The sequence below is a fragment of the Vigna umbellata genome, chromosome 5 (assembly GCF_029865625.1).
Source record: "Vigna umbellata cultivar VRB3 chromosome 5, Vumbellata_1.0, whole genome shotgun sequence".
In the NCBI taxonomy this organism is placed as follows: domain Eukaryota; kingdom Viridiplantae; phylum Streptophyta; class Magnoliopsida; order Fabales; family Fabaceae; genus Vigna; species Vigna umbellata.
This window is the reverse complement of record NC_142169.1, coordinates 40,468,880-40,482,318: the sequence shown is the minus strand read 5'-3', so window position 1 is coordinate 40,482,318 and position 13,439 is coordinate 40,468,880. Positions and strand designations below refer to the sequence as shown.

The window sequence follows — 13,439 nt, the reverse complement described above, 5'->3', positions numbered from 1 at the left end:
ATGACACAAGAACTGGAGACTCTAATGAAGAAAATTTCTTGATTGCCAAGGGAGTTACAGAACGTGTCACAAGTTCAATAGCAACTTTGTGAGTTGTGTAGTGGTGATCATATTAATGGTCAATGCGCTATGCAAGCTATTACCCAAGAAGAAGTCAATTTTATGGGTAATCAGGGCCGCCAAGGTAACTACAACCAAAGGTGGAAACCTCACCCAAGCATGGGTCAAGGGCAAGCTGGACAATTTAATAGACCACCACAGCAACAATGGTAACCACAACCCTACTTATTTGACAGGACTACAAAGCTAGAGGAGACACTCCAACAGTTCATGCAAGTGTCAATCTCCAATCACAAAAACACTGAAGCTGCCATTATAAATTTGGAGATACAGGTTGGTCAATTAGCTAAGAAGTTGGAGGCGATTCCTAACAAGATTTTTGGGGCTAATACTGAAGTTAACCTAAGGAGGAGTGCAATGCCATTATGACTAGAAGTGGCACGATGCTAGATGAGAGAAAAGTTGAGAGAAAAGAAAAAGCTGAGTCAAGTGAAAAAGAAGAGATGAATAAAGAGAGGAAAGGAGATGCTGAGAGAAAAGGAGTTGAGAAAGATGAGAGGAAAAAGAAAGGAGAAAAGGATGAGACAAAAAAAGAGAAAATAATTGAGAAGCCCCTTCCTTATCCAAAAAGCTTTTCAAAGACTGAAAAAGAGAAACAATTTGGGCGTTTCATGGAGATCTTCAAGCAATTGGAGATAACTATGCCCTTAACTGAAGCACTGTAGCAAATTCCTGCTTATGCGAAGCACATGAAGCAACTCCTGCATAAAAAGAAGAAATATCTAGATGAGGAAACAATTTAAGTGCAGGGCAATTGCAGTGCTATTATGCAGAAGACTCTCCCTCCAAAATTTAAAGATCCGGGGAGTTTCACCATTCCTTGTACCATTGGAAACCATGATATAGGGAAGACTCTTATTGATTTAGGGGCTAGCATCAACCTGATGCCCCTATATATGCTTAAAAAGATTGGTGATCTTGAAGTCAAACCAACAAGAATGATGCTTCAGTTGGTAGATAGGTCCGTCAAATACCCTTATGGAGTGGTAGAAGATGTGGTGGTGAAGATTGATAAACTCCAATTTCCGGTAGACTTTGTAGTGATGGAGATGGAGGAAAATGATGAGGTACCACTCATCCTCGATGACCATTCATGAAGACAGCTAAGGTTGTCATTCATGTAGATGATGGAGTTTTAACATTGAAGGACCAAGAGAGAGGTAACTTTTAACGTTTTTGAAGCTGGGCAACCAATTCAAGAAAAGCAGACTTGTCTTAAAACAACAAATGAAGTTCTATCAGCGGCTAGTCTACCTGATAAAGCTGCCAAGTTGGTCAAAAAGGGCCTTATTTGTTTCTATATAAATGTGGAAGGACAGGACGAAGAGAAGGAAGAAAAACTGGTTCACCAATGATGACATATTTATGAACACCGAAAAACGGCGCCACAAACTTGTTTAACAATCGGCAAGTGTGACCGAATCGTATCAAGTAATAAAACAAGGTAAGACCAAGTATCGTTTTCCCAAAGGACTCACGGCCTAGTTAGCTATATGATTTGTTGATTATTTAAGACTTAAGAACAAATTGATTGTAGGTTTAAATGCAAAAGACAATAATTAAATATGTATGCATGAATTTGATCAATGGAGAAAAACAGAATACAAACACTTCAATGAATTAGATGGATGAGTATGTTGTTGGGGTTATCAATTTCATCTTATCCACTCTCATATACTTTTAGGAATTCATCATTCTTATCATCAATGCTAATGCCACTCTCTAAATCACCTTGCAAGAAGGCCTATCCTTAATTACGAGTTCATACAATTCCTAGCATCCCTAATAATTAGTTCTTAAAGTGCAGGAGCTTAAAGGCAACCAATATGCTATTGGGAGAAATTCCCCGGATCTAGACTTCCCCGTACGTTCCCGTATCGACAAAATCAATAATCATGGCAATGAATGAGTTAAACAAAGCAAGCAATAAGCAAAGAGGAAAAACCCTAGCTAAAGATGAAAGAAAGCATATATCTTAATATAAGACATTAAATCAAATTCCATATATGAGAGTTTCACAAGACTACATTGATTCCCCCAACAACAATACAAGGTTTGGTTCACCATATTCATGGTGAAACTAGATGAACAATAATGAAAGAATGAAAGATAGAACCCTAGAAAGAGGAGGAGGTAGCCTGAGCATCCAAGATCTTCCTTCAAGGGGTGGAAAAGAGAGTGTTTGTTTCGTCTCTACCAAAGATACAAACCCTAGGACGTCCTAAAGCTTATATACTATTCTAAAATTACAGAAAATTAGGCCCAAGCCCAAAATAGTGCCGCTCAGCGGTAAGTGCGTGAGTTGTTTTTCTCCCCTCAACGGCCTTTTCACCCCTCAACGGAGCCAACGTGGCTGCCTGAGTGTCGCTCAGCGGTAAACTGCCGCTGAGCGGCAGTTGCGGCTTCTCCTTTTGCACTTTTTTATGTCTTTTCTGATTCCATCTCTATCCTTCTTCACTTCTTTCACCAAATTCACCTTAAAACCTGCATAAAAACACTGAAATCAAGCATAAACCTGTCCAGCTCTCTTATTTATGAAAATATAACCAAAAGCATGATTTCAAGCTAGTTTCTAAGAGTTAAAGGTTGCTTTTAGTATCAATTTTAAGCATGAAAATAGCAGTTTTTCAACTGTTATCACAACCCCAAACTTAGAACTTTGCTTGTCCTCAAGCAAACAAGATGTAACTCAATCTTCTACCAATCTGTATAATGGTTCACTCATTCAAAAATCTTCTTTTCAAGATAAGTAAAACTTCAATCAAACTCATGACAAAGATTTCAATCAAGATGTACACATGCTTTGGTGTTTACAAAGTCAATTAATATCCAACAAATGCTATTTTTCATGAATGATCAATCAACTAAACATGGATGTTCATATGCTCAATGAATATTTCCTCACTATGTAAAGTGTTTCACTCAAACACAAGTGTATAAGAGGTAATCACTCATTCACTCTACTATCACAATGTCACATAAATTGTCTTTGCCTTTCATTAACCACAATCAAATAAATTCACAAGTATGCATTATCACAAGGACTTTTTCAATGGCTTATAATGTGGCTGGGCTAACAAGAAAATTGGTTTTTCTGGATCACAAAACCCTTGAGTTAAGAGAATCATATCAACACAATCGTTCTTATTTATTCCCAACTTTCTTTTGCATTGAGCTTTGCTTTTTCTTTTCTTTTCTTTTCTTTTCTTTTCCTTTTTCTTTTCACATTCTTAGTTCTTAGCTCTTAGCTCTTAGCTCAATGCTTTCAATTTCCCTTTCTATTTTCCAACAACCCCAAACTTGAACATTTGTCAATACCACAAAATATTTTCTACTTAACTCAAGGTAAAGCTTTTCAACAAGGGTTTTCAAATCATATTCAAGGCTAAGGGTTCAAAGGATATAACACAAAGTGTTCTCTTTTAGTGGCTAATCATGAAATTGGCTAATATAAGGGTTACCAACAAATGGCCTTGATCATATGATGCAAACAAGCAAGTAATTCAATCATAGAAAACCTGGGCAAATTCATTCATGCTTCCAAAGGAATAGCATTCATTCACACAAACTCTGGAGCTCAAAACCTCACATATAAGCTCATTCACATTTGACATAAACATCCTGCTTAATATCACAATCACAATCACAACATCATGCATTTGTTCACAATGCTTGTGAACCACCTGTATAAGCATATAATGTGCACATCTCAACATCAATCAATACTAAAGCATCACCAAGCATTACTTATCAAACAACAATCATAAGCAAACCATCACAACAGACAAAATTTCCAATTGAGTACATCAAATCCTATTCTAAAAACAAAAGTGATTGATAAAACAAATCCTGCTCTAGTGCTTTGAAAAACTCAGCCCCATCAATGAAGCTCTCTCCCAACCCCAAACTTAGACGGAAAACTAGTGAGAAAGTGAGTGGAAGGGAGACTTTCTAAAGAGGAATGAAAGGAAAAATGTAGAGAACCTTTGGAAAACTGTTTAGGAGTGTGTGTGTGTAGAGAAGAATCTGAAAATAGAGGCCAAAGCGTGACTTAGGGTATAAAAATACCCTAATGGGCTCGGGTTCCACTAAGGGGCAACCTAAGCCCATTCTGCGACACTACCGCTCAGCGGCAGTTTGCCGCTCAGTGGCACTTTCGTGAAGTGCTCTTCCTATTCCTAGCTTAACCTAGGTGCCTCCTACTCATGCCCCTCACTTGCTCCATGCAATTAAGTTCTCATAACACTCAAACATTCAATCCCTATCATGCAACTAAAGCAGAATCAAAATAAATAATACAGATAAAATCAATCAACTGGGTTGCCTCCCAGGTAGCACTTGTTTAACGTCACGAGCCTGACCCAAAATCCTCTAGCACCCTTCAATAGATGCAAATCTTTCTTACCAACACCCATCAGTAGGTGTATACAAACATAGTATCCTTTAGTAGATACTCTTTCGCCTAACATCCATCAGTAGATGTAAACCCTGTAACAAACTTATAACAAAAACAAAAATACCCAAATGTTCAAAATTACATCACCAAACCAAAAATTAAAAGTTCTTAAATCACTGGGTTGCCTCCTAGCAAACGCTCTTTTAACGTCACTAGCTTGACCCAATAAAGCTCAAGTTCCTTCTTCTTTTTCTTCTTCTTTCTACTGAACTTCTTCAGAAATTTGATCAAACCAGGAACCTGTTGCAATGTCTCAATCATAGAAACTTTAATCTCCAATTTTTTGAAGATTTCCATGAAGCACTTCAATTTCTTTTCCTTCCTATGATACTTATTTGGATGAGGAAGAGGTTTTTCATATGATTCTTTCTTTTTTCTCTCGTCCTCTTTTTCTTTTCTCTCACTTTCTTTTTTTCTTTTCCTTTTTTACTCACTTTCTCAATCTTCACACATATTTTCTCTTCTTCTTTCTCTTCTCTCTCTTTTCTCTCTTTTCTCTCTTCTTTTTCCAACTCAACTTTTTCAATATTTACATTCACTAGCACTTTACATTCTTCCCCGGGGTTAACCTCAGTATTAGCCCCACAATTCTTGTCAGGCCTTTCTTCCAACTGCTTAGTAATCTGACCCATTTGAATCTCCAAGTTCTTAATGGCAGCTTCAGTGCTCTTTTGAGAAGATTCAGTTTTCTGTATGAATTGCTGAAGAGTTTCTTTCATCCTTATTGATCTTTCATTAAGTATAGAAATTTGTTGCCATAAGGTTGGTTGTTGTTGTTGCTTGTTAAATTGCCCTTCTTGTCCAGCTTGCCCACTTAGTTCGTGACCAATGCTTGGGTGTGCTTTCCGCCCTTGATTGAAATTCCCCTGACGGTATTGATTGGCCATGAAGTTAACATCCTCTAAGGCTTCTACTGGAAAAGCGCATTGACCATTGATATGGTCACCTCCACATAATTCACACAACTGTGATTGAGCCTGTGCAACAGTCTTTAACTCTTTTGGCAGTTGCGCAAGTGTTTTTGTAAGAGTCTCCAGTTGTTGAGTGAGTATCTTGTTCTGTGCTAGCAAGGCATCATGGGTTTGTAACTGTAGAACTCCTTTTTGTTGTATAGGAGCTCCTCTTTCACTGTTGAGCTCATTGTCACTAGTAGCCATATTGTCAATGATTTCTGTAGCTTCCTCTGGAGTTTTCCATTTGATATTTCCTCCTGCTGAGGCGTCAAGCATCATCTTGGTTTGTGAACCAAGACCTCCAAGGAAGATTAGGACTACTTCCACTTCGTCAAATCCATGCGTGGGTGTCTTTCTTAATAAGCTTTTATATTTGTCCCATGCATGCCCCAGTGATTCCTCCATGCCTTGCCTGAATGATGAAATCTCTTGCTTTCCTTTATTAACCTTTGATTGTGGGAAGTATTTGTTCAAGAACTTTGTCACCACAGCTTCCCACTCTGTAAAGCTCCCTTCTGGAAAAGAGTTCAACCAAAGCTTAGCGTTGCCTCCTAATGAGAATGGAAACAGGATAAGTTTGATTGCTTCGTAGGCACCCCATTTATCTTCACTGTATTGCAAATTTCATTAAAGGTTGTGAGGTGCTCATATGGGCTTTCATGAGACAACCCATTAAATTGATTACTCTTAACCAGCTGGATCAACGCCGGTTTCACCTCCATGTTGGCTGCATAGACCCTCGGTCTTGCTATGCTGTTAAAATGTTGAGGGCCAACCACATTGGTGTAATCTGCAAGAGTCCGTCTAACATTATTATTCTCCATCTCCTCAATGTTATTGTGACAACCTTGTGGTGAAGGTTGTAAAAGATCTTCCGGAGGAGGGAAAAGTTCTCTAGATGTACGGATTCTTCTCCTCCGTCTTTCTCGTCTAAGCCATCAAGAAGAGGTTTCGAGGTTTTCTTGCTTCTAGTTCGAATTGCTTCCTGCATACACAAGAAAACAAGTCCCTAGAAAATTTATTAGCACAAAAAGATAGAGAAGATATAAAATAAGAGATAAGAAGATAAAAGATAGAAAGATAGAAGATAAAAATAAAAACAGAAAAAATAAAAACAGAAAAATAAAAACAGAAAAATAAAAACAGAAAATAGAAAAAAAATAAAAACAGAAAATAAAATAAAAACAGAAAAAATAAAAAAACAAAAATTCAAATTTCAAAATTCAAAATTCAAAAACAAGTCAAAGATAATCAATAATCATACAAATAAACTAGTTAAACCACGAGTCCTCGGCAACGGCACCAAAAACTTGATGACAAATTTATGAACACCGAAAAACGGCGCCACAAACTTGTTTAACAATCGAAAAGTGTGACCGAATCGTATCAAGTAATAAAACAAGGTAAGACCAAGTATCGTTTTCCCAAAGGACTCACGGCCTAGTTAGCTATATGATTTGTTGATTATTTAAGACTTAAGAACAAATTGATTGTAGGTTTAAATGCAAAAGACAGTAATTAAATATGTATGCATGAATTCGATCAATGGAGAAAAACAAAATACAAACACTTCAATGAATTAGATGGATGAGTATGTTGTTGGGGTTATCAATTTCATCTTATCCACTCTCATATACTTTTAGGAATTCATCATTCTTATCATCAATGCTAATGCCACTCTCTAAATCACCTTGCAAGAAGGCCTATCCTTAATTACGAGTTCATACAATTCCTAGCATCCCTAGTAATTAGTTCTTAAAGTGCAGGAGCTTAAAGGCAACCAATATGCTATTGGGAGAAATTCCCCGGATCTAGACTTCCCCGTACGTTCCCGTATCGACAAAATCAATAATCATGGCAATGAATGAGTTAAACAAAGCAAGCAATAAGCAAAGAGGAAAAACCCTAGCTAAAGATGAAAGAAAGCATATATCTTAATATAAGACATTAAATCAAATTCCATATATGAGAGTTTCACAAGACTACATTGATTCCCCCAACAACAATACAAGGTTTGGTTCACCATATTCATGGTGAAACTAGATGAACAATAATGAAAGAATGAAAGATAGAACCCTAGAAAGAGGAGGAGGTAGCCTGAGCATCCAAGATCTTCCTTCAAGGGGTGGAAAAGAGAGTGTTTGTTTCGTCTCTACCAAAGATACAAACCCTAGGACGTCCTAAAGCTTATATACTATTCTAAAATTATAGAAAATTAGGCCCAAGCCCAAAATAGTGCCGCTCAGCGGTAAGTGCGTGAGTTGTTTTTCTCCCCTCAGCGGCCTTTTCACCCCTCAGTTGAGCCAACGTGACTGCCTGAGTGCCGCTCAGCGGTAAACTGCCGCTGAACGGCAGTTGCGGCTTCTCCTTTTGCACTTTTTTATGTCTTTTCTGATTCCATCTCTATCCTTCTTAACTTCTTTCACCAAATTCACCTTAAAACCTGCATAAAAACACTGAAATCAAGCATAAACCTGTCCAGCTCTCTTATTTATGAAAATATAACCAAAAGCATGATTTCAAGCTAGTTTCTAAGTGTTAAAGGTTGCTTTTAGTATCAATTTTAAGCATGAAAATAACAGTTTTTCAACTGTTATCAACCAACACCCTGATGTGAAAAGTGATGAACCCAAACTTGGCACAACAATGAAATTCAAGAGCAGGTTATGGGTTGTCAGGACTATTAAGGCAAATGGAGTTTTACAGATAGAGGATCCTTACTCTAGGAGAGTCAAGTTGGTGACAAGAAAATTGCTGAGATGTTGTTGGTGTCATGAAGGAAGGAGGAACGCCAACATTAAAGATCCAGATTGAGCTTAATGGTGTCAGGGTCGTGACGTTAAACAAGCACTTATTGGGAGCCAACCCAATTTCTGACTTTTTCTTTTTAATTGATTATTTGTGTGGTTTGGATTTGATTTTGCTTTGTAGTAATGACAACATCTACTGATGGATGCTACTAGATTAAAGCATCTACTAATGGATGCTATGATGATGAAGATTCATATGAGAGCATCTACTGATGGATGTTGCTATGATGAGGGTGATGAATGATAGCATCTACTGATGGATACTACTGACAACATCTACTGATGGATGCTGTTGGATAAGGATTTTTGCTTATTTTGTTTTTATTTTAGCTTGCTTATGTACTTGGTTTAATGAATTGTGCTACAATGGTTTGGTATGATGTGATAAACTATTGTTTGTGATGAGTAATATTCTTGTGTTTGCTCTATTGGTTTATGATGCATTGTTGAGTTAATGATTGGTGAGGCTTTTAAGCATAGATGATGGTTTCTCATAGTTTTGTTAAAAACATATGCATCATTTCAATTGTGATTAATGTGCTGGGCAGGATGTTATTAAATTTTTGAACTTGATTTAGCCTGTGAGAGATTGGGTTCCAGAGTTTTTGTAACATCCCAAAAATACAGTAATCACCATATAATAGAATTAATTACATTTCATAGTAAAATAGTGTAGTCTTACACTAATATTAACGTTCAAAAACCGAAGGCGTTAAGTATAGAGTTAAATACAATTTAACAGAATAAGAAAGAGTCAGGATCGAACGGTTTTACAAAACCAATTACCGAACGATCATTTACAAAACAAACAAATCTAATACTACCGACGACCTAAGGTTCGGCCTTAACTTCAATGTCCACCAGATTCTCCTCTTCAATCACGTCTTCCAACAATGCTTCACCCTCTGCTCACATCCACACGGATGATCATTGCAATGACAAGACGGACGTACAACAAGACAACACAAGGAAACACAGGGTAAGCTTATATAATTTAATTCATACATCAACATAAAAATTAAACATTTCAACAACACAAGAATAGTTCAACACATATAACTATACGAAAGTTATCACTAGACGGACCGTCCGGACTGTATGAATCTGTGTAGCTACAGGCGTTCTTGCACCCGGGTGATGTAGTAACTGGGATACACTCAACAGCTGCCACCCGAGGTTAGCCCTATCCAAAGTACCCCTAAGGACTAGGGCCTCCTGCCGTTCCCACACATGACCTACCCTCCTCTACGTGAGGACGAGTACTCACGGAACATCAGGATGAACTGCCAGCATTAGCATGCCCACAGTCATACTTTACCAATTTCAAATATTGAATACATGAGTCGTTCCTCCCCGGAACGCTCGTTCAACTTCACATAATTTTATTCATACTCAATCTCGTTTTCATCTTTCACTATCATTTTTCTCAATTTTCTCTTTCATTTCCAATACGTTTAAATTCATCATTTGCTCTAAGAGTATAAAATACCGAACGTTCAGACCCCTTTAGAACAAAAACGAACGATAAGAATGACAATTCTCTCATTCATAACAGAATAAGACTAAGAGAGTTTCTTTTGGATTTAAGAAATGAACTGAGTAAACTAGTGAAATATGTGACGAACGGTATTTACCACGTGAGTCAGTTGAATGAACTAACTCTCTTGAGTTCAAACCAATACTTAAGGAATAAGTCAAATATGGAAGTCTTAGGCCGGGTCCAATAAAAGAAGACTAATCAAGATGTTAAGAAATTATATTTAGAATAGTTCACATACGGAAATCCAATGCCAGTAAATGACCGAACATGGTAAAGGAAAATATTACAGAAGTTGGACGAACGCTATTTCAACAAGCTTGATAATTAAAGACAAGTATGAGCGTTCGGTATAAGACCGAACACTAATTAGCACAGACGCTAGGTGTAAGACCGAGCGCCACTTATTACAAGCGCTAGGTATAAGACCGAGCACTACTAGTCTTTAAGTATGAGGGTATATATATGTATCACTCTATTTCGGATATCAGGGTACAACTATGCTGAGCCGAACGCTCAAACATAGTATTTTAACACAAGGACGCTCGTCCTCAACTAGAGTTTTATCCAGATGAAAGAATCAAGATTTCAACTATGTTACAAGGGAAAACCGAACGATCAATGACCGTTCAGTAACGAACGTATATTATCATGGGAATAGTTTATTTTCAAATCCATTTACATTCCAGTTCTTTTCTCATCATACAACTTCATAATTCCATCCGTTCATATTATGATACATTTCATATTCCTCATACAATCCATATCATCACAATTTCATATATTTCATACATCATACATAACTCAGCCATATTTCATTTCCACTCAGTAAATCAACGAACGTTCATGCGATTTCATCACATCAAACATCATGCATTATTCTCATGCAGTCAAATAACGAACGTTCATACAAAACACATCATACGAATTAAATCAAATAAGCTTCCCTTACCTGGATCAGTGAGTGAAACGTTCTAAACGTAAGATTTTAGGTTCGCCCGTCTACAACTTTCTACCCTTAAGATCACTTAACTCTTCCAACTAAATCTAACCATATAAAAATCAATAATAACTTAGACTATACCCCTTCATGCAACCAGAATTTGGCTTTGCATGTAACAAAAGAACGCTCGACGAAGAAGAGAAACTTACCAGTTTCAGAATCTGGAACTGTTCGGTCCAGAATGAAGCTCACGACGCCGGGAATCCTTCTCCGGTGCCTGAACGGTGATCGGAGCAGAGAAGAGTGAGCTACAATAGAGAGAGAAAGGGAATTTCTAGAGAGAAGGAGGAGGAAAATGGAAAGTCAGAGTTGGGAAGGAGAAGTGCTTACAGAGGAGAGTGAACAGGGTTGTTCAGAAAATCATTTTTGTCTACCCCACGTCCAACGGACGTGCACTCTCCTATGGACACCTGTCCTCCACTTACTGATTTTCGAATCTTCCATTCTTGACACCTGGCGTCAGTGTGCAGAGTTTTGGATGTGTTTTAAATGAATCTGAACAGGGTTTTAGGCGTATTAAATGAGATTAAACAGGTGGGGTTTGGGTTAAATTTCCGAGGTCTGACATTCACCCTAACTACAAAAATTTTCGTCCTCGAAAATTAAAACTTACCTGGAAATAAGTGAGGGTACAAATCTTTCATGGCATTCTCCACTTCCCATGTAGCGTCGCCAGTCTTTTCGTTCCACACCATTTTCACTAAACGAACGCCCTTTCCCTTGTAGTACTTGGTGCGGTTATCTTCCACACGGACTGGTTGCATCTCCAGCGTCCGGTCTTGACTAAGACGAACGTCTTCCAACTCTAGTATGTGAGATGGGTCAGTTATGTACTTCTGGAGTTGGGAAACGTGGAAGAGTGGATGAAGGTTGGACAGTTGTGGAGGTAAGGACAACTCGTATGCTACTGGTCCGTTCTTCTTCAAAATTTGATAAGGTTCGACGAACTTGGGGGATAGCTTCTTTGGTCGCACGGCTCTACCTACTCCAGTGATCGGATTCAGTCTAATGAAAACATGATCTCCTGCAGCGAACTCCGGAGGTCTTCTTCTCTTATCCGCATAGGACTTCTGTCTGCTTCGTGACGTCTTCAACCTTTCTTGGATTAGCTTCACCTTCTCGGTCGTTTGTTGAATGAGCTCAAGTCCGGTCAATACGTTCTCTCCTTCTTGAAACCAACAAAGTGGCGTTCTGCACTTTCTCCCGTAGAGAGCTTCAAACGGCGTCATTCCGATACTAGACTGAAAGCTGTTGTTGTAGGTGAATTCCACTAGCAGTAAGACTTCATCCCAAGCGCCTAAATGATCTAGGACGCACGTCCTCAATAAGTCTTCAAGCGTCTGGATGGTCCTCTCAGATTGGCCGTCCGTCTGAGGGTGATAAGCTGAACTCATCTGAAGTTTGCTTCCCAATTCGCCTTGCAAAGATTGCCAAAACCGAGATGTGAATCTCGTGTCTCGGTCAGAAATGATGCTTGAAGGTACTCCATGTAAACGAACGATCTCTCTGATATACAGTTTGGCCAGGTTGGTCATCGACATCTTCAAGTTGACCGCTAGGAAGTGGGCGCTCTTTGTTAATCGATCCACTATAACCCAGATGGAGTCGTGATTCTTGACCGTGCGGGTTAAGTGGGTCACGAAGTCCATCGAGATGCTATCCCACTTCCATTCAGGAATCTCCAACTGCTGCAGTAAGCCGCCCGGCCTCTGATGCTTAGCCTTTGCACGTTGACAAGTTAGGCATGATGCCACAAAACATGCGTCATCATTCTTCATTCCCGGCCACCAGAAGGATTTCCTGAGATCTTGATACATCTTAGTCATACCAGGATGTATGCTAAGACGGCTGTGATGCCCTTCCTCCAGGATAATCCTCTTCAGATCTCCATCGTTTGGAACGCACGTCCTACCCATATAGCGTAAGAGGTCGTCCGTTCCAGTATTGAAGTCCTTAGCTTGATCTGTACCGAGCGCGCCCCTTATCTTTACCAATTCTTCATCTGTTAGTTGCTTCTCTCTGATCCGATCAAACACGTCACTGGATATTCTAAGGTTACAGCATCTAATACTGTTCGGTTCCAAATCGAACTGTAACCTTAGATCTCTAAAGCTCTCGACCAGACTGTGTTCTCTTACCATCATAACCGAAACGTGAACTGCTTTCCTGCTTAAGGCGTCCACCACCACATTAGCCTTCCCTGGATGATACAGCAGTTCAAACTCATAGTCCTTCAAGAACTCAAGCCACCTCCTTTGCCTCATGTTCAACTCCTTCTGATCAAAGAGGTACTTGAGGCTCTTGTGATCACTGAAGACTTGGAACGTAGATCCATACAGGTAATGCCTCCAAATCTTCAGTGCGAAGACGACCGCTGCCAACTCCAGGTCGTGCGTCAGATAGTTTCTCTCGTGAATCTTCAACTGACGAGAAGCGTACGCGACCGCTCTCTTCTCTTGCATTAGCACACAATCCAAACCTTGATGAGAAGCGTCGCAGTATACCTCGAACGGTTTGGCTGTGTCTGGAATAATCAGAACTAGAGCGCTCGTCAATTTCC

At 39.0% G+C, this 13,439-nt stretch overlaps 1 protein-coding gene across 1 annotated transcript; it reads left to right on the top strand.

Moving 5' to 3' along the window:
- The first annotated feature begins 887 nt into the window (after positions 1-887).
- LOC148198349 (uncharacterized) lies at positions 888-1,217 on the top strand. Its single transcript, XM_088115770.1, has one exon. It carries the CDS (start codon positions 888-890, stop codon positions 1,215-1,217), a length of 330 nt encoding a protein of 109 aa, XP_087971896.1.
- Positions 1,218-13,439: the final 12,222 nt, after the last annotated feature.